The sequence below is a fragment of the Pristis pectinata genome, chromosome 13 (genome assembly GCF_009764475.1).
Source record: "Pristis pectinata isolate sPriPec2 chromosome 13, sPriPec2.1.pri, whole genome shotgun sequence".
Classification (NCBI taxonomy): Eukaryota; Metazoa; Chordata; class Chondrichthyes; order Rhinopristiformes; family Pristidae; genus Pristis; species Pristis pectinata.
Genome location: NC_067417.1, coordinates 39,115,462 through 39,138,300, shown reverse-complemented (window position 1 = coordinate 39,138,300; position 22,839 = coordinate 39,115,462). Strand labels below are relative to the sequence as shown.

The 22,839-nt window shown below is 39.8% G+C and overlaps 1 protein-coding gene across 1 annotated transcript in view; it reads right to left on the bottom strand.

The window, feature by feature from the left end:
- The window catches only part of LOC127577486 (leucine-rich repeat-containing protein 36-like), a 39,640-nt gene extending 18,598 nt beyond the window's left edge, over positions 1-21,042 (bottom strand). Inside the window, exons 1-7 of the mRNA XM_052028711.1 lie at positions 20,691-21,042; positions 17,085-17,212; positions 14,963-15,155; positions 13,231-13,330; positions 12,677-12,777; positions 8,578-8,735; positions 2,879-2,927 (exon numbers count right to left, since the gene is read on the bottom strand). Of these exons, the coding sequence (XP_051884671.1) occupies positions 2,879-2,927; positions 8,578-8,735; positions 12,677-12,777; positions 13,231-13,330; positions 14,963-15,155; positions 17,085-17,212; positions 20,691-21,042 (1,081 nt within the window). The remainder of the gene's footprint in view (positions 1-2,878; positions 2,928-8,577; positions 8,736-12,676; positions 12,778-13,230; positions 13,331-14,962; positions 15,156-17,084; positions 17,213-20,690) is intronic.
- Between the last annotated feature and the right edge of the window lie 1,797 nt (positions 21,043-22,839).

The window sequence follows — 22,839 nt, the reverse complement described above, 5'->3', positions numbered from 1 at the left end:
AATGTGCGAGATGGCCTCCAAGTCATACACCATCATGACTTGGACATACAACACCATTCTTCTATGGTGCAGTTCCTTCACCATAAGTATTCAATGAAGGCAGCATCTCATCATCTTCAACAGCAACTACGGATGACATGTAGACCTCCCATGAGCAATTACAAATAAAAGAAACCCGAAAGCCCATTGTTACAGCACCCTATGTTAACATCTCTGTGTTGTCAATCAGTGCATCAGTATCTGCTTCAGCATAAATCATATCAGAATCAAATGCATCAACTTTCCAAACAATTTTACACATCCAATCAATAGCAAAATCACACAAGTGTTAGCTAATCACTCTTGTCAATTCCCTAAGTGCCTGTTTTCTGCATTCCCTGCTTGCCCATAACTACCACACAGTGCTCCCTCTGGAACTGCAGCCAAGCAAGTTGCCTTTGTAGTGAAGGATTCTGCAGATGCCTGTCAAAATTGACTGGGAGCAATTTTAGGCATTAGTGGCACAATCTTGGATTGTAATCTTTCATCATAAACAACAGCAGTCTGCAATAGCAAACTGCTGACTAACACTGAGATCAGGTTGTGGTTGGGCTGGCGGTTTGAATGCTGTTGACTTCAGTGGGATTGCAGATTTGTATTCCATAGAACTGCTTTGACTCCACTCTGGTGTGACATCAGATTTTCTGCAAATCTGCTTGAGGGCTGCCAAACTGGCAGAAATCTAAGCTTACAAGGAAGCAAGCTAACACTTGATAGGCAGAGATCAGAGTTTCCACTGCAATAGTCACACTTTGGGTTGCTTCTACCTGTGCCACAGTGGAAACTGAGACTTTAGTCAATGGACTGTGTGCCACAGTTGAGATCTGATCACCATCTCCATTATGATGAGTTTTGGTTGGGAGAAAGGTGGGTGAGGGTGATTCTGGGCTCCACAACAAGCCGGGTGCATGGTTGGAGCAAGAAACCAGAATGCTCCTGGACATTACATGCAGATTTTTGTATGGTGGCTGAAGTTAAAGAGCCAAATGCAAAATTTATTCAGCTCTCAGCTCAGTACAATGAGGAACTGCCCCCGGACTCTGCAGCTAACAAGTGGCTTGAATATGACCTAGCATATTACATAAGCACGTTTTGTTTTAATGTTGGCAGAAAAGAGCTATTGGTGAATTTTTTTGAATAAGCCAACCAATATTGTAGCATGAATAACAGAAAGACCGCTCTGTTAAAATGCTGTTTAAAGCTTCAGCAAAAATAAAAAGTCACAGGATGTAGAGAAACAAAGAATCATATATCTGAAATAAATAAAATATTTGAATCTTAAATAAATACTACGGTCAATGTGAAAAGGAGAGCATTAGAATACAAAATAACTGAGAACTAGGAACAGCTAGAAAGAGAGAGAAGAACAAAGTTAATTGCACAAAGTTAATTGCATGATTGCACTGGAGGCCCGTGACTAGTGTGTGCCACAGGGATCGGTGCTGGGTCCGTTGTTATTTACCATCTACCTGTATATTAATGATTTAGATGATAATGTGGTAAATTGGATCAGCATATTTGCAGATGACACGTAGATTGGGGTGTAGTAAACAGCGAGGAAGGCTATCAAAGCTTGCAGCTTGATCTTGACTGGCTAGGAAAATGGGCTGAAAAATGGTAGATGAAATTTAATGCAGACAAGTGTGAGATGTTGCACTTTGGGAGGAAAAACCAGGGTAAGACTTACACAGTGAGTGGTAGGGCTATGAGGTGTGCGGTAGAACAAAGGGACCTGGGAATACAGATCCATAGTTCCTTGAAAGTGGCGTCACAGGTAGATAGGGTCATAAAGAGATCTTTTGACACTTTGATCTTCATAAATCAGGGTATTGAGTACAGGAGTTGGGATGTTATGTTGAAGGTGTACAAGATGTTGGTGAGGACAAATTTAGAGTATAGTGTGCAGTTCTGGTCACTTACCTACAGGAAAGATATCAATAAGCTTGAAAGAGTGCAGAGAAAATTTACAAGGATGTTGCTGGGACTTGAAGACCTGAGTTACAGGGAAAAGTTCAGTAGGTTAGGACTTTATTCCCTGGACCGCAGGAGAATGAGGGGAGATCTTATAGAGGTATACAAAATTGAGGGGGTTATAGGTAGGGTGAATGCATGCAGGCTTTTCCCCTCAGGTTGGATGAGATTAGAACTAGAGGACATGGGTTTAGGGTGAAAGGTGAAATATATAAGGGGAATCTGAGGGGGAACTTCTTCACTCAGAGGGTGGTGTGAGTGTGGAACAAGCTGCCAGCGGAAGTGGTAGATGCAGGTTCAATTGAGCATTAAAGAGAAGTTTGGATAGGTACATGGATGGGAAGGGTTTGGAAGGATATGGTCTGGGTGCAGGTAGATGGGACTAGGCCGAAGATCAGATTAGCATGCACTAGATGGGCCAAAGGGCCTGTTTCTGTGCTGTAGTACAGAATAATTCAAAATAGTTATGCTGGGTTCCTATACCTTTCTAAATGAGTCAGTTTTGTGATATAGTTCAATTTGAAATGGAGATCAAACCACTGCTGCATGTAAAAGGACAGTGATAAACATTAGAATTCTCACCACAAGGCCAATGTTATATGTAAGCAAGACCATGGGAGTTTGCTTGTAATTCTACATTCCCAAACTGCTCAATAGAACTCCAGAGGTGAACACTTGTATTCAAGCTGCATCAGTTCATCATAGGCATGAGAATTATTAATTCAATGTGATCACCTCTTGAACGTGAATGTATAAACATAATGTTGTCCTTCTTGCCTTAAATAAACAGATATGGAACAATAAATATAAAAATATGTTTTTTTTTTATTTCAGGCTTATACCCAAGCACTATCTCTCAAGGTTTTACCTTCACTGAGGTAACTGTGATATTGTCCGCTTCTCAAATGTTCAGTTTCCTGCAAACAAAAGTATTCTATTATAAAGGTATTGTTCCAGTATTGCAAGTTAAGAAAGATCATCTGCCAACTGTATAAAAGATTATTACTGTTCCATTAGGTGTACGCAAGTAGTCTCATTTTCACTATACGTTGATTTGATTCACGTGACTTCAGGCAGCAATTATTCAAAATGTTGTCTGGTTTGAATACAAGTTAGTGTGATTTCTAAAAAATATTGACATAAGTGTAAATAAAACAAACTAATTAACTTTAAGAAGATAATATCTAATTTGTTTTAACTAATTAGTTTAAGTGAATAAAAACCACAACTAATTGAATACATCAAACAAAATTTAATAGGGGTTTGAGGACAGTTGATCTATTGAGGCTGTTGTATGTGGGAACTGGTTGAGACTAGCAAGATCTCCAGCAATCACATCTGAGGCAGCCATGAAACTGGAACAGCTTGGGAGCACAACATATGAGGTAGGGATTTGGGCTGAGGGGTATGAATGCGAGTCAGATGGGTATGAGAACCCTGGATATAATAGCCTATTCCGTTACTGTTGATACCTGTAGGGGTGTGAAAAGATTGGAAGGAGGATGGGCAATCTAATCATAGACGCCACCCAGATGGGGACAATGAAATGGAACATGGTTGTGTAAAGGGACAGTTGTCAGGGGCATAGCTACTGTTCTTTGCCGCCATGACTAGGAGTCCTGTAAGATGTGTTGCCTGCCTGGTGTCTGGATTAAGGAAATCTCCTCAGTTTTGCAGAGCAATAGAGTAGTAGGAGGAGGAACTATTTGTGGAGGTCCACATAGGAAGCAATGACATAAATGGAAATAGGAATGATGTTACTGAGAGATAATGAGGAGACAGGGTCAATATAAAAAACAGAACTTCAAAAGTAATAATCTTGGGATTGTACTTCAGCCAGTACAAATTTGCATAGGTTTGAAAGGATCAGAAGATTAGATGTGTGGCTCAAAGAGTAGTGTGAGGGGAAGAGGTTTTGATTTTTATTTATTCATTTTTCAGGATGTGAGTGTCACTGGTAAGGTCAGCATTAATTGCCCATCCATAATTTCCCTTAAGACGATGGTGGTAAGCTGCCTTATTGAACCACTGTATTCTTTCTGGTTTAGGGCCTTCTGGTAGGGAGTTTCAGGATCTAGGCCCAGCAACAATAAAGATTGGCAATATATTTCTGCAGTCCTTTGCGTCTCCATGATACATTTCCAAGTCTAGATCATATGCAACTTGGAGGGGAACCCAGGCCACCCAGGTTGGGATGGTGAAATGCAACATGGTAGTGTAAAGAGACAGTAGTCAGGGGCAATATTGTATCATCAATAACAGAAAGACTGCTCTGATAGAATGCTATTAAAGTATTCTCATGGTATTCTCATGCGCTTGTTGCTTTGTCATTGGACAGTGGCATTAGTACTGGGGGAAAAGAAAAAGCTATAATCTTGGAAACGGTTTCACTTAAGCCACACTGGGACTAGTATCATGGTGACTGGATAACTATGGCTGTTGACTGTGGTTTAAATTAATGTGGCCGGAGAGGCAGGAGCAGGGTTCAAGTGAAGGAAAGGTTATAGATTTAAAGAGAACAGTTGTAGCCATAGTCAAAGCAGTAAGTTGGGTAATAATAAACCAAATGAGTTAGGAAGGTACAGTTTCACGTCAATAGTGCATCAGTACCTAAGATCAATTCAAGGAAAAGTGAGATAGGTTAAAATTAAATGCACTATGTCTAGATACATGAAACACTTGTAAAAAACTTGATGAATTAATGACACAATTAGAGATAAATAGATTTAACCTAACATGACCTTGCAGTCAGCATGGCTTTGTGAGGGGCAGGTCGTGCTTCATGAGCCTGATTGAATTCTTTGAGGATGTGACAAAGCACATTGATGAAGGTAGAGCAGTGGATGTGGTGTACATGGATTTTAGTAAGGCGTTTGACAAGGTTCCTCATGGAAGGCTCATTCAGAAAGTCAGGAGGCATGGGATCCAGGGAAACTTGGTTGTGTGGATTCAGAATTGGCTCTCCCACAGAAGACTGAGGTTGGTGGCAGATGGAGCATTATTCTGCCTGGAGGTCAGTGACCAGTGGTGTTCTGCAGGGATCTGTTCTGGGACCCCTGCTCTTTGTGATTTTTACAAAATGAGTTGGATGAGGATGTGTAAGGTGGGTTAGTAAGTTTGCAGATGACACGAAGGTTGGTGGTATTGTGGATAGTGTAGAAGGTTGCTGTAGGTTACAACAGAACATTGATAGGATGCAGAGCTGGGCTGAGAAGTGGAAAAGTATGAAGTGATATATTTTGGAAGATCGAATTTGAAGGCAGAATACAAGGTTAATGGCAGGATTCTTAGCAATGTGGAGGAAAAGAGGGATCTTAGGGTCCATGTCCATAGATCCCTCCAGATTGCTGTGCACGCTGATAGGGTTGTTAAGAAGGCGTATGGTGTGTTGGCCTTCATTAGTTGGGGTATTGAGTTAATGTTGCAGCGCTATAAAACTCCGGTTAGACCACACTTGGATTATTGTGTTCAGTTCCGGTTGCCTCATTATAGGAAGGATGTGGAAGCTTTAAAGAGGGCACAGAGGAGATTTACCAGGATGCTGCCTGGATTGGAGAGCATGTCTCATGAGGATAGGTTGAGTAAGCTAGGGCTTTTCACTTTGGAGCAAAGGAGGATGAGAGGCACTTGATAGAGGTATACGAGACGATAAGAGGCAATAGATCGAGTGGACAGCAAGAGAGCGGGAGGTCCAGATTACATATTTTACTCCTTGTAAGTATAAATATTAACTGTTATTATTGTTATCCCGATCTCTTCGCACCATACGTATAATTATTATTATGTATATGAATTTGAATTAATTTGAAATTCAATAAAAAGATTGAGAAAGAAAGATCAAATGGACAGTCAGAGACTTTTTCCCAAGGCAAAAATGGCTAACATGAGGGGTCATAATTTTAAGGTGATTGGAGGAAGGTACAGGGGGATGTCAGAGGCAAGTTTTGTTTTTTTGTTTTACACAGAAGTGGTGGGTGCATGGAACGCACTGCTGGCAGAGGTGGTGGAGGCTGATAGAATAGCAACATATAAGAGACTCTTAGGTATGCACATGAATGATAGAAAAATGGAGGGCTATGTGGGAGGGAAGGGTTACATAGATCTTAGAGTAGGATAAAACGTCAGCAAAACATCATGGGCCGAAGGGCCTGTACTGCGCTGTAATGTTCTATGTTACAGAAATGATGAATAAAAACAAATGCTGAAAGCACTCAGACGTCTGTGACTAGTAGTGTTCTGCTGGGGTCTGTGCTGGGACCTCTGTTGTTTGTGATAGATATAAATAATTTGGATGAAAATGTAGGAGGATTGATTAGTAAGTTTGCTGATGACACAAAAATTAACAAGAGTTGCAGATAGTGAGGAAGGTTTTCAAAGGATACAGCATAATATAGATCCTTTGGAAATATGGGCAGTGAAATGGCAGATGGAGTTTAATCCAGACAAGTGTAAGGTGTTGCATTTTGGGATGTCAAATACAAGAGGAAAGCATACAGTAAATGGCAGGACCCTTAGGAGTACTGATGTACAGAGGGATCTTGGGATACAAGTCTATAGGTCCCTGAAAGTGACAACACAAGTAGATAGAGCAGTAAAGGCAGTGTACAGCATGCATGCCTTCATTGGTCAGTGTGTTGAGTATAAAGTTGGTAAGTCCAGTTGCAACTGTATAAAACTTTGGTCAAGCTACATTTGGAGTACTGTGTGCAGTTCTGGTCACCGCATCACAGGAAGGATGTAGAGGCTTTGGAGAGGATGCAGAAGAGGTTCACCAGGATGTTGCTTGGATTATAGAGTATTAGCTATAAAGAGAAGTTGGACAAACTTGGACTGTCTGCTCTGGATCATCGAAGTCCAAGGATGATAGAAGCATATAAAATAATGAGAGGCATAGACAGGGTAGATAGAGTCTTTTTCCCCAGGGTGGAAATGTCAAATACTAAAGTTTAAAGGAGATTTATGAGGCAAGTTTTTTTATTTACACAGAGATATGTAGGTGCCAGGAACATACTGCCAGGGGAAGTGGTGGAAGCAGATACGGTGTCAACATTTAAGGGGCATTTAGACAGACACATGAACAGGTAGGGAACGGAGGGATATAGACCGTGTGCAGGCAGATGTGCAGTGTAAATGACATGATTGTCGGCACAGACACCATGGGCCGAAGGGTACATTCCTGTGTTGTGCTGTTCTATGATCAATTCTATGCTCTAAGGGCACACCTGCCTTTGGAGTCAGTGCAGCATTGGTTCACTGGATTGATTCTTCAACGTAGGAGTTATCAAATGATCTATACTCACAAATGTTTAGAAGAATGAGAGGTGACCTCATTGAAGTGTGCAAGAGAAGGACTGATGAAATAGATGCTGAGAGATTGTCTCTTCAGGCTGAAGAGTCTAACATTAGGGAGCATAATCTCAATGTAAGGGATCAGCCACACTGACTGAGATGAGGGACATTTTCTTTACAACAGGGGATTGTAAACTTTTGAAATTTTCTACCTCAAAGAACTGAGGATGCTTATTCATGTAAACTGAGATTGACAGATTTTGGACATTAAAGAAATCAAATGATGAGGATTAGGCAGACAGGTGAATTTGAGGCACAGATAAGTGATCTTACTGAGAGGCAGAGAAAGCTTGAGAAGCAGTAAGGCCCACTCCTGATAGAATTTCGTGTGCACTAATTGTGGATTTGACTTTATATCAACATGAAATGCATGTCAGCCATCCATCATCAAATGAAATTTTGTCCTCAAGTGACTGATCGTTGTATTCAAAGATAGTGTAATCACATGTCTCATAGCTAAAAACATGCCAATTGCAGAGCTCTTTTTCTGAAGTCATTGAATTACCCTGAATGCATCCATTAACTATGTCACAAAATATCCTGACATTGAGCCCTGAATACAGGGTGTATTTGAAAAAAAGATAACAAAATAAATATAAGAATTTGTTAAGACTTTAAAGTTACATTCTTACATCAGAATCAGGTTTATTATCACTGACGTATGTCGTGAAATTCGTTGTTTTATAGCAGCAGTATAGTGCAAGATATAAAAACATAAAAATTGCTACAAGTTACAAAGATAAATAAATAGTGCAAAAGAGGAATAACATAAAATGGGGTTGAAACTTTGAAGCTTTCCTGCTTCTTCGACCATAATCTTTCAAACAGGATACAAAGGGACATCCAAAAATATCAGGAACAATGTGCAAACCTGTTGAGCTATATCTGCCTATTAACATGATAAATCTACATGTAATGCAACAAACTAATTCCCGGTACAAACCTATTCTAATAATCAAAAGTTCCAATTCTTCTTGGTTTGCCTCTCATCAAATGGACAGAATTTTATCAAGCTGATTATTCTGACAAAAATCTAAAAAAGCTCTATGTACCCTTTACTCAATCACTTTTGAAAGTGACAAAGATACTGAAGCTACAAGTGCTTGATTAGATCACACTTATTTAACCAGTTGCTTTCTTACTTACTTCGTTGAAACGATTCTAAAAGAACTACTGGTAAATGCTGAAAAGGCGAGTTTTATTAACGAATGACCATACCATAGGATCTAAGCTCATCTTGCTTGACACATCATTTTCTCTGGTCTCCTTCACATCCCTAGCAGAATAAAGAGCTGATAATGGAGGCCGACTACAAGCAGATTCTTGATGGTCATTCATCAGCTGAAGGTCACGAGACGCCCAGCGTTCCTTCAGATCTAGAGGAAACAAAAGAAAATTACAAAATGCCCACATCAAGCTCTTCAAACTATTTAAACTACTGCCATGCCCGACAGCTCATGGGAGCTGAAGTCTTGGTAACCCTGTTTGAGTTTGAGGAGCATTCAATGGAATTACATGAACGTTCTTAGAAAAGGTGATTTGAACACAAGCACATATTCAGATAATGCAAAAGCTAATCTGCTAAGCACAGAGGAAAGTCACATGTCCCATCAATATAGTACCAATTTAAAGCTCATGCCTGAGAAAACTTGTGAAGTGGCATGAATTATCAATTAAATAGTAGCAACTGTTTCAGTAATTAGAGACAAATACCCCAACTTTAAAAAATTGAAGAATTACATTATGTGCATCACTTTTGACAGTAATCCGGCAGCTATTTTTAAATAGTGTGCCAAATTTAACAAAGTGTACTAAACAGAAGGAATCCCTAAAAAGTGTGAAAATTCTGACAGCAGGATCACTTTAAGTTTTGGTTACATTTCCTGTCAGCAGCAGACCAGACTGAGGCTTTAAGACTACAGTATGACTTCAGCCAAGGAGTGAAGATTGTGATCATCAGGAAGCAAGGACATTGAAATTGCATGTGGGGAGAGAAGGAGTTCACAAAGGTCAGTGCAGAGAATGGTGATGAGGATGGTGGGAAGGTGGTGAATAATGCAATTGTCAGGGAGGGTGTGGAGATCAAAATGGAAAGGAACACCAACATCTCACAATCCCTCACCATTTAAAAAGTACTCTGCTTTTCTGTTTCATGAGGCATAATGGATAACATCACATTTTTCAACATTACATTCCAGCATTTCTCTCAGCCATAATTATGGTGTGGCCCAAATGAAAATTGGATAACATATTGCCATAAAATCATAATAATGATGTCTTTTTTTGTTGCTGTTGTACGATGGAGCATTACCTATTGAATTCTTCATCCAGCAGCTCCTTAAAATAGTGCTGATAGAAGACTAGAATAAATAACTAAACAATAAGCTGTCCAATGCTAAATTATAATATATGGCTAAACAAAAATCCTGCATCACTATAAATGCTGCCAATTAAACTAATGAGTAAAACAACATAACTATAGTTTGTAATGACAATCACATTATACTTTGAGTAGCACGTTTCATTTACAGTCAATAGCTCAGAATTTAACAAGTGTGGCTTGTTGCCCGCACTTGTTGTTGAGTTAAGTAACTATCCCTCACAGTATGAATGAACTTGCAAGGTTGAGAAGGTCCACATACCATCCACTGAGGACCTGTGAGGCACCATGCCAACATAATCTGGTCACAAGGGCTGCCAGACCAAACCCTGCCTAAGGCACAGCTTAGAAACCCTTTGACTGTCAACAAAGCCATCAGTGAAAGCTGTGAATATAATTTCAGAAATGGGAGCAGGGGTAGACCATTTGGGCCTTCAAGCCTGCTCTTTTACCTCATAACCATTTTCCTGCCCTATCTCCATTTCTTCCCATACCCTTGATATCTGTAAATCAAGGAGTAAGCCACCACAGCCCTCTCAGCTGGAGAATTCCAACAATTCATCACTCTTTACATAGAGATAATTTTTCTTCATTTCAGTCTTAAATGTCCTACCCTTTATTCTGAGATTGTGACCCTTCATTCTAGACTCCTCAGCCAGAGAAGGAGTCCTTGCATATCTGCATCCAGCCTGTTGAGCTCTGCAAGAGCTTTATAGGTCCCAATGACATTTGCCCTCATTCTTCTAAATTCCACAGAATATTATTGATTTAATATTGTCATATGTACTGAGGTACAGTGAGAAACTTTGTTTTTCATCCCATCCAGACAGATAATTTCATCACATCAGTACATTGAGGTAGTACAAGGGTAAACAATAACAGAATGCAGAATACAGTGTTACAGTTACAGAGAAAGTGCAATGCAGGCAGACAATAAGGTGCAAGGCCGTAACGAGGTAGATTGTGAGATCAAGAGTCCACCTTATCCTCCTATGGGACCACTCAATCGTCTTATAACAGTGGGATAGAAGCTGTCCTTGAGCCTGGTGGTATGTGCTTTCAGGCTTTTCTATCTTCTGCCCATTGGGAGGGGGGAGAAGGGAGAATGTCCAGGGTCGATGGAGTCTTTGATTATGTTGGCTGCTTTACCGAGGCAGCTTTACCAAATACAGCCCTAATCTACTCAATCTTTCCACATACACCAAACCCACCATCTCTGCAAGCAGTCTAGTGAATCATTATCTCATTCCCTCTACGACAAATATATTTATTTTTCGGTAAGGAGAGCAAAACTGTACGTAATACTCCAATAATGTCCTATATAATTACAGTAAGATATAATTACTCCTGTTCTCAAATCCTCTCATAATAAAGGCCAACACCTTTGTCTTCCTAATTGCTTGCTGTATCTGTATGTTGGCTTTCAGTGCCTTGTGTACAAGGGCTCCAGGGCCCTTAGAACATTAACATTACACAATCTCTCACCATTTAAAAGTACTCTGCTTTTCTGTTTTGTGAATCATAATGAATAACTTCACACTTTTGACATCATTTTCCATTTGTTTTTGCCCACTCAGTTTGTCCATATCCCTTGAGGCTTCTTTACGTCCTCCTGCCAACTCATAATTCCACCTTGTTTTGCACCATCACCAAACTTGGAAATATGACATTTCGTCCCCTCAACCAAATCATGAGCAGCCAGGATTCAAGTGCTGATGCTTGTGGTTTCTTATTAGTCACAGCCTGCCAGCCTGAGAAAGATCGGTTTATTTCCATTCTTCATTTTCTACCTGGTAACTAATTTTCAATCCATGTCAATCTATGTCATACATAGAATCCCTAATTCTGCATGCTCTAATCTCGTACACCAACATCCTTTGTGGGACCTTACAGAAATCCTTATACACTGCATCTACTGGTTCTCCCTTATCTATCCTACTGGTAATATAATCCAGTCAACGTGATTTTCCTTTCATAATTCCATGCTTATTATTTTTTTCAAAATATTATTATTGCATCCTTCATTACAGATTCCACCAAGTTTTCTACAACTGACCTTGACATTCAGAAACATTAAAAAATTACAAGATATCCCATAAACAATTAAGGCAGTTTAAAAATCATTAACTACAGTTCACATAAAAATTAAAACATAATTAAAACCATTTCTACATATACAAATAATTAAAAGAAAATATAATTTAACTTATACTTCCCTTTCTTCTTTGCAGTCATAGAATTTCCATTTGGTATCCTGCACCAGGTTAACGCTGGCACAGATCTGTAGACAAGTTGCTCAGAACTTCTAGCAAGTTCATGTTCCACTCTGGAGTAGAAGTTAGTTTACATGTTTTGGACTGCACTTTCTCTGTAACTGTAACATTTTATTCTGCATTCTTTTTTTATATTTGCACGGTAACAGGCCCTTCCGACCCAAAGAGCTCACACGGGCCAATTACACCCATGTTAACCTACTAACCCGTAGGTCTTTGGAAGGTGAGAGGAAACTGGAGCACCCGGAGGAAACCCACGCAGACACGGGAAGAACGTACAAACTCCTTACAGACAGCAACAGAAATTGAACCCCGATCGCTGGCGCTGTAATAGCATTACATGAACTGCTACGCTACTGTGCCGCCCATGCCTGTTTTGTTTTATCTTGTACTATCTTGATGCATTGTGTAATGAATTGATCTATATGAACGGTATGTACGACAAGTTTTTCACTGTACCTTGGTACATGTGACATTAATAAACCAATTTACTTCCACATTCGCCAGCTGACACTTATGCTGGGAATTGGCAGCATTTCTGCAAGGAACTGCCCACATTTCTCAATAAATTTTGGCCCAGTAAATCAAAACAGTGAATTGATTATACGGTAAGACCTGAAGCAATCATGTTTGATAGTCAAATACAAATCAAAGTATCTCTTACCAGTTTTAATATTTGATGCAGCATCCCACTTGTACTTCATTGTTGGACTCATGGAATCCTGCTCATCTTTGTCATACGTGAAGTTCTTCTTTATGTGGTCACTGTAATCAATAGTGAGATAGGAAGAGAGGCAAAGTTAAATCAGCTTTATTAGAATCTCAATCATAATAACATTCATACGAAAACAAAATACAAAGGATGGTACCCTGAAATAAGAACAGATAATTCTCGAACTACACAGGTTTGAAAGCATTTGCAGAGGGTTGCTGGCTTTACAGCAACGCTTACAGCAATCTTCCTACAGATTCTGCCTGACCATAATGGGTTTTTATTTATAATAAACAATTAACCATTCATCCTCAATGTTTTTAAAAATGTTTGATTCAGTTATCAGCAGACAACTATCAGTTGATTGAAATGTAGCCTCTATGATAAACAAATAAATGTTAAAAGTATGAAATAAAGCATTAAGGACATTAATAAAAATACCATATTCATCTAGGTGCATTCTTAGATAAATGTACATGTATATACAGAACAGGATTTTTCCTGACCTCTCTTCTGTTTTATCTAGTTCTGATGTCCCATTTTGCTCCTGTGAATTGAAGTGCATTTGGGCAGTTTTTCGTTCACTATCCCGGATAGGTCTGTCATCTGTTGTTGACAAGTAATATTTGGAGATATTTCAATTAATAAAAATACAAAATAACACATTAGTATTTGAAAGGAGTATCTGTCAATGAGTCCATCAAATAAAGTATTCTGAAAAACAATTAGTGGTGTAATTGATTACTCATAGGCTAACCATACTAACAATTAGTATGTCATCAAATTACAAGCTATGCATGACTTGGCAATATGCAAGTGCTGTTTCAGTTAATTCATGTAGGATGCTTTGGCAGTTATTTAACTGTAACTCTAAACAATAAGAGAGATCAGTTGTCTGCACATGATTTACCACTTAAACTGTGGAAGAAAAACCTAAATAAATAGAACAAGAAAATAAAAATGAGTTTGTCAGATAACTTTACACTGGCATGCTTATTTTGGAATAGAAAAAGAGACAATCTCAAGGGCCATTCTCTGACTTGAAAAGGGCATTATGGATCTGGAGCTGCTTAAACAATATATTGAACAGATATGATTAGCTTTAAACTTTTTCTTCCTCCCCACTCCCACCCCATTCTCTAATGCAACTTTATCTTTTGTTTATCCATACAAAAATAGTTGATACTTTGTGATTTGGAGGGAGAATTAGAAAAAAATCCTAAGAAAGTATTGTGCATAAGTTTTTAAAAAATTTTTGCATGTCCCAGAGGATTCAAATTTAGATGGCTGCACAAACACATCCAAAAAGAGTTTGCACATTAGAGTATTCACTCTTTAAAGACTGAATCTCATTGGCTTCAGACTCTATCTAAAGATTCTTATGGAGGTCACAGTCATAGTTACTCCATTGTTCCATATTAATAGTCTCCTAAAAAAAGGCACCTACAGTAAAACTACAATGATCTGCCACACTCAGGCCTTTGGTAGTGCCAGACCAGCAGATTTTCTGCACTATTTATCATCAAGGATCACCACCATCCGGATCATGCCTTCTTCTCGGTTCTACCATTGGGCAGGAGGTAGAAAATCCTGAAGTCCCACACCACCCCCAGTTCAGGAACAGCTACTTTCCTACCAACCTTCAGGTTCTTGAACCAACCTGCAATACTCTAGTCCTACCTCAGCAACGGAACACTCTGGACCACCTCTTGCACTACCATGGACTTGTTTCTGATTGTGCTTTTTTTGCAGTAATGTCTTGTTTTGCAGAGTTTTTCTTCACTGTCTTGTATAATTTATGTTCTGTGTGTTGCAAGAATCCACGTGCCTGTGATGTTGCTGCAAGTTTTTCATTGTTCCTATACCTCACCATACTTGTGATTGTGACGATAAACTTGACTTGATGATTGAATGTTATTGATATTAATACCCCAACAATTTTTTTAAAATTCAGTTTCTTTAAGATGTTACACAGTATTATAATAAATTTCCCAGCAAACTTGGCAACCTGGCAAAGGGAGCACGGCAAACATTACCTGATGAGCCAGAAGCCAAACCATCAGGATTTCTGACTAGTCAGACTATCGGAGTTTTATTGTAATTAAACTCAGGTCTGCTGGTTGCACACATCAGTGCAAGTGCAATCTCAAACAGTAATTACTGAAAATGACTATGTTCAATGTGTCACAAGTTCAAGTCTTTTATTAGACAATCTGATATTAAATAACTAATGCTTACCCAACTTCTTCAAATTTGGCAGTAGGCGTATTACACACTGTCTATAGTTCTCCTCATTCCTGGTAATTGGATTTAGCCGTATATCAAGCTCTTTTAAATTAATTAGGTGGCGCAAGCTGGAAATTTCTTTCAAAGATGGCACATTGTTATAATACAAATTTAATTTTTCCAGTGAATGCAAACACTCCAAACCCTACACAAAGAAAAGTATACAAATAGTCATTCATAAAACAACTGACACTTTTGAACTTAATATTACACTTTTATATTTTTCCCCAAGCAAAGAACTTCAACATTTTAGATCAACTATGAAAACAAATTATGCTACGAATCTGATAGCATCAATAAAGAGAAACAGATTACATCAATTTTCAATTGCAAGATCTGTTACAATAAATGTTAGCCATCAACTTTGGGTCAAGAGCACTTCTTCTGTTAAAAACATGATCAGCCCCTTAAGCATGCTTTTTTAAAATTAATTTAGCACTTAAAGAAATTTCCTACACATTCCTCTTCTGGAATTGTCCAGTAGGCTTGTTTAAAAAAAATCACTGCTCATGTGAACAGAATCTTTCTAAGCACAATGGGTGTGATCATTTGTTTGCTGCCCCCGTTGAAATGGCAAACCGCTTAAAGTTTCTAGATAGCCAGGCTATGGACCTGAACTTTGATTGTTTGTGGTAAGCTGCCAATGTTTACCTGTGGCCTATGTGGTAGTATGGACTTGCCTTTTCCTGATCTGCTAGTGTCAAATTGCTACCCAAAGCCATCCCAATCTCAACTGATGGCTGCCAAGCCTTGTGCAACACAATACCTTCCTGTAGCTAGGCCAGAACAAGCTCTGCCCATGGAACAACAAAGAAATACTCTAGAGTTGGCTATCAGGCCCGTAAACATAGCCAACCATCATACCTTTCCAGGATTTTGAATGTAGATGAATGCTTCTGATATTCAGAGGCATTCAAAAAACTATTAAGATTCACTGAGGGAATTAAAATACCTTAAAAATGTTTAAGGTATAAAAGAAAATTAAAACAGTAAAATGCTTAAAATTATTTTTAGGCATTTAAGTGAACCCAGCAAGATCCCTTACAGCCTTTCATTTCCACTTAAACGAATGGATTCACTGATCCAGATTCATCAGGTAGATACCACAGAATAATTGTGTTCCACCAATGTCAGAGTGGGAAAATCATGGGGAAAAGGTGCCTTCAAGTTCAGGAACTTTTGTGTGAAAGGTACATATGCTGAGAATTAGCTGCAATTCAGCATGAACCTGCCTCCATTTTCCACCAAGTTCTGGCCCATTAGATCCACTCATCAAACTGAAATAGACTCCTGAGTTGGAGCATTATCCAAAGTCACTTGTCAGTTTTAATACAAATATTTGCTGCCTGGTACCCATGGCCATTCTAGATCTTTACAACTACACTTTTATTTTTAGACAGAAACCTTAAACTTAACTCAAAGTAACACCTGAACCCTCTCTGTTAAAATAGAGATGACGTTAATGGATTCTGGAGTATACCCAAAATAAACTTAAATAAAATAAACAAAATAAGAATTTTTACTCACGGGGTTTCTCTCCAACCAGAAATTTCAAAATATACAACACAACAAATCAATAAGTCCCAGAAAAGATTTATCACCTGCCCTTTTAATGAAGGTTGACAACCTATTTAAGTAAATGGGGCAACAATGGCTACACCACTTGTGGCTTGTGTAAACCTGAGGCATAAGGTACAAAGTGTAACTGGCTCCTCAGCTTGGTACATTACGTATCACCTCTGGAGTCAATGCATGGAAACCTGCAACCTGCTAAAGTGAGGTTCTCTAATGGAACTGCTGGCTAGAGCAAGGCTAATGGAACTGCTGGCTAGAGCAAGATCTGGCCCATCAAATATTTAGAGATTTCAGTGGAATTAACTTCCTCAACATTATTTTCTGCATGTTTTGGGCATTAACATGACATTATTAAGCAGAAATGATTGCAGATCCAAATAAAACTGTAGCTCGCCCATGTTTCCTTTTGAATTCAATTAATCACTTAAATTAAGATTATAAATACTGAAGAATCCATTTTCAGATATACATTACTTACTAAGAAGCACAGTAGACTTACCCCCAGATTGACAATGGAATTTCTTGACAAGTCCAAAGACCTCAGTCTTTTGAAATTCAGTAAAGCGTCCCCAAGAGCCACAATTTTGTCATTGTAGGTTCCCTGCAGTGACAGAGACTCCACTTCATCTAAGAAGAAAGCAAATAATTCCATTGCAACTCTCATTTACTTATTTACTAATGACATATTTCTGAAATACAATGTGTATTGTTTCTTTCATGTCTGTGTAAACATCATAATTGCAGTTTATTTTCTGAAAACTTTGAAGTGGATCATTAAATGCACTCAAAATCTGAGTACCACTGTTAGAATTTAAAAGATGAGTTTGTGCCCTTAACTCCCTTGTGAGTTTCTAAGTTGCACAAAATTACCTATTAAGCTTTCCACAGAAAGTTAAGTCTAATAATTTATACCATAAGTATACTTTCAGTATCGCAATAATTGTTAATAACTGTCAATCAGCCGCGCTGGTTTACAAACTGAACAATGAACTATGTGGAGTCTTATTCCCTTAAATAAATTGCATTCTTTTAAAGGCAAATTTCTTCTGGGAAAAAAAACAGATTTTCCTCTCTTTCTTAATCCAAACTTTATTTCCCTCTGTTCATTTTTCTTCGTATATCAAAAGAAATAGAAGCAGGAAGAGCACATATCACCCCTTGAACTGCTCCATCATTCGATAAAATCACAGCTCATCCTAAATATTTACCAATCAACCTGGCTCCTCTGAATCTCTGTGTAACCAGATATAACAGATTTTTTAAATACATTTACAGGATGTGGGTGTCACTGGCAAGGCCAGTATTTATTGCTCATCTCCAACTGCCCCAGAGTAGACATTCTTAGCAGGGTCCCTGATACTTTCAACATTGACTTTTTTGCAACAGCAGCCTTTCTATTGCCACTGTTGCCCTGAAGCAGTGGGTTAACCCATTACGGAGTAAATTAGCCGATGATCAATCCAGCTGCCAAGTCATCAGCACACGTTCTGGGTAGATGAAGGGGCCATTCTTATCCAATCAAGAGAATGACCTATCTAATAGATGCCAACGCTAGGATCGAGGATGATGCCATGAAGATTTGTACTTTTTTCTCTGATGAAACTAGGTGTTCGTTATGATAAAGCTATGTTCCAACTATTTCATCAATAGCAAGATGCCACCGGAATTGTCCTTTCCAGAGCTTTCCCATCCTGGCATTGATGTTGCCTGGAGCATCAGTTTGTCTCCTAGAAGGGAAGCCAGGAATTTCAAGGTCAGTGTGGAAATTTTCCTTGGCCTTATCCATAGTTTCCAGCACTGGTTCTGTATTGCAATGAACTGTGGGTCATAGAGTCAAGCACACAAGTCTTCTGGTTAGTCCTTCCAAGGCTTGTGTTCTGTTGTGTCATCTCATTCAGAGTGACATTGTCAATATCCGAGCTGAGTTCCAGGGCTATGATAGTAGAGCAACTTTCGGGCTTGTGATTGCCCGAATGGTCCGTGAGGGTCTTGGTGTTCCAAGTCTAAACTTTGTTTTCAGGAGTGGAATATGCCTGTGCATGATTTCTTTCAATATAGAATGACCCTTGCATGGCACGTGTCATGCAGACTTGACAAAGCAAATTCTTGATCCAGTAACAGGGGGTTGGAGTTCAGGTTTTGTTGCATGGATATTAATATTCTCTCTCTCTCTCTCTCTCTCTCTCTCTCTCTCTCTCTCTCACACACACACACACACACACACACACACACACACACACACACACACACACACACACACACACATTATTCTTGCCCACCATCTCCTCCTTGACCCCTCCCCAAGACTACTCAATTTCCTTAACTTCCATCCTTCATGTTCCCTAACCACCCCTTTCCACTTAATTCCCTTAACATCAAACTCTTTACAGGATGATTTAGAAAATGCAGCATAATGAATTTTAGTGAATATATTCCATCCTAAATAAAACATAAAGCTATTGGTCATAATGAATAAACCATAAACATTAGAAGACACAGTGTAAGGTCAAAGCAACTGATGAACACCAGTTATGGACAACTTAAATATTGACATAGTATTTCCCCATCTTCATATTCTGATCTGTAACTAGGAATATTATCTGTCTGAGTTTTAAAATATCTATATGTCTGCAGGGCACAGTAATCCACTGTTCCAGTAGGGACTAGCTTGTCCTTTCCAAAGGGTGCAAGTTGTTGTATAACTATGTATTATACTGTATACCTCCAAATAAATAACCGTAAAATTTCAGTTTAATTGATTGTATGGGCTTATTTCCTTTTAAGAGGAAAGCAGTGAAGTGTATACATATGCAATGTACTCCCAAGAACAGACCTTGGCACCTGGTATGACTCTGATATATTATGCCTAGACACTGTTGTGTTGAGAGTTACTGCCTTCAATAAAGGATGTTCTCTTTAAGTTCTCTCTCAGTCTGACTGGCCTTGCTTGCACCAACACAAAAGACACCCATAGTCATGACAGAAATCAATAAGCGTAGTAATGCTATCTGACTTCTTCATACATAAATATTAGTAAAATCATCAGTGTATTTCATCAGCAAAACAAAAAGCATTTTTCAGAAGTGGAAAGTGTGTGGAGTCCAACAGTAGTATTTTGAGAGGCTCAAAACTATGCCTAAAATTCTCCATGAATAGAGATAATACATTGCAGCAAATATCAGGAGTACGGGTATACACAATGTAAAACTTCAAAATTCAAAGGATTAGATTAGATTATTGTCATATACACCAAGGTGCAATGAAATTCCTTGTTCCCATGAGGCTAACAGAGTAAATAGTATACAAAATAATCTAAAAATAAGACAAACTATGATGTAGAAATCAAAAACTACAAATGCTGGGTCTGAAATAAAATCAGAAAATGGTGTGAACACTCAACAGGTCAGGCAGCATCAGTAGAAACAGAAACTGTTAACGTTTCAAATCCTGCATCAGGTCACCGACCTGAAACATCAACTCTGCTTCTCTTCCCACAGATGCTGCCCAACCTGCTGAGCATTTCCAGAAATCTCTGTTCCTAATTCAGAATCTGCCAGACCGTCCCTGCACACACTATTCACTTGGCATTGAGTCAAATATCCCACTCAGCCACCAACAGCCACCAACGCTGCCCCCTTTATAAAATGCCACGTGTCCTTCAAAGATGCCAGAGAGCATCAGTTGGAGGTGATGGTGGAAAGTGGTCACAGTGGAAAAGCACTGATTGCCCATGGAGATGTGATAGCTGCTGCTGCTGCATCTCAGTCACTGGAGCAGAGGTGGAGACCCCCACCCCCCAGTCCCACCCCCTGAAGCAAAGGTGGAGACCCCCACCCCCCCAGTCCCACCCCCGAAGCAGTGGTGGAGACCCCCACCCTCAGTCCCAGCCCCTGGAGCAGAGGTGAAGACCCCCACCCCCAGTCCCACCCCCTGAAGCAAAGGTGGAGACCCCCACCCCCAGTCCCAGCCCCTGGAGCAGAGGTGAAGACCCCCACCCCCAGAAGCAAAGGTGGAGAACCCCACCCCCAGTCCCAGGAGCAGAGGTGGCGACCCCCAGCCCCAGCAGCAGAGGTGGGGACCCCCAGCCCCAGTTCCCGACCCTTACCTGATCTGACGTTGCTCAGCTGCGCCTTGTTCCTGATCCATTCTTCAGTCGCCACCAACTCCACCGCCTCCATTTTCCTTTCCGTGAACCCCCTTCCTCTCTCACTTCTTCCCTCTCTCCCTCTCCCTGTCCTCCCGGCCGCTCGATCACCTCCCGGCCGCTCTCCGGACGCCCACACCACCGCCTCTCCCGTTGCCGGGACAACCAAGTTCGGCCCAAACTGGCTCGCTGCGCCCTCTGCTGCCGAAGGCTGAGAACTGAAGCCTGATGCCCCCGTGAGCAGGAAAACGCGCTCCGCGACGATGCTCCTTGCCGACAGGCGGCACAAGCAGCAGCCCGGGCTTTTGCACATCAGCTGAACCAGTGGGATATTATGACGCCAATAATGCAAAAAAAGTTATATTAATACCCAGCAAAACAATGCTTTAAACGCACTTGTCATGGGGACAACCCCCCCGCGTTAAAGGAAGGCAAGAGAGAGCATGCATTAATAAAAAAAATTATATTTCAAAGTGGCTCCGCTGTCAACGAGTAGAATTATTCCTGTAACTTTTGTTTTGCTACTTTGAAAGGGTGAAAATAGCGATTTTGATCAGCAATGAGGAGCTGCGCTGAACCTCAGCCACGCACTTGTGACTTCTAAATTCGACGATTTCAAAAGTCGAGGTACACATGGGTTTGGGTTGCAATGCCTCCAGGATTGACCTTCCAGGAACCAGGAAGAAAATATCCTGCTTGTTTTCTTTGAACCCTTTTTTTTGAGAAATGGGCTGTTTTGAGAGTCGATCGTCCAAAAAGTAACAGGGAGTCTCTTTGTTTTTCATTATCGTGGGAAGGCGGAGATTGTTCACCAAGGGTAATCAATACCCCCGGGAGAATGGTGGTACTGTAGGAACCCTCAGAATGTGTGATGAAACCTCCAGGAATGTGTCTGACCAGAGCTGGCATCCCTAACTTCAACACCTCCGAAACCATCTGTCGTATTCTAACCATTTCAACCACCGTGCCCACTGATTTGAACTTGACACTTGTGGAAAACTGTCTTACTATGTGTGTAAAAGTGTTTTCTAACTTCTCTACAGCAAGACCTGGATCTATTTTTTAGGCATCCCCGGTCCTGGAGTCATCAATACCAATGGAGTCAGTTTGTCTCTCACTGTCCTCTCAGCTCTCCGTAACATATTAAACATTTTGATTGTCACCCTTCAACCTTTTAAGTTCCAGGGACCGCAACCCTCGTTTGTGTAGCTAGAAACCTGAACCAAGAATTCAATTAAACTACTGGTGAACCAACATCTACAGAAAATCAGCTATGAATTCTGCCTCAGCATGTCACAACGGAATTTTAAACTGACTTCTGAAATACAGGCTGTAAAGTGAGGAATCTGTGAGAAAGGTGATTTCTTTCATAAACAAGATTTTCCAATGATATAACTTATACATTTTCTCCAGAAAGGCTTTGCGGTATGACTGCCTGCAGAATTTCTGTAGACTAAAAGCTTCTCCAGATGTGATAAACTTGGAGCTCTTCCCAAGGAAAACAACTTTCTGGTGAAAAATTGGTAACGCAAGACTGGTGGGATTAAATGATGCACAGATTTATAGGTAATAAATTTAGTACAGAAGGGATATTCACAAGGAGAGGGGTCTGCATCAATCGGTTGTCAGTGACATAACTGTTTTGTATTATAAATGGAGATGTTTGGGGGCAAACCTTAGCAACTTGCAAAAGACTCTATTCAGGTTTGGTCACCTGTGCAGACAGAAGGAGGCAGGCTCCTCTGATGGATCACCAGGGTGAATTGTCTCCTTAATTAGAGTTAGTTCTAATTATATGGGATCTGAAGCTGAAGATTAGTTAAATTTTGAAATCCGTCTGAGATTATCATCAGCATTCAGCATTTATTGCTGAATTTTGTGGTATTTCTTATTGTATAATCCCATATATAATCCTTCTGTAATTTCTTGAAATAGTTTCAAGTTATATTATTCATAGTGTTTTATATTAGTTGCAGTGTCACTTGATTTTAATAAGAGTGCTGGATCGTGCTGTTCTGGAGGTTGGCTAGTTTTTCTTTAGCTGGATGGATTCAGGCCCAGCACAGACAGAGATAAGGGATAATTGTCTGTGTTTGGCTGATCTTTTCTC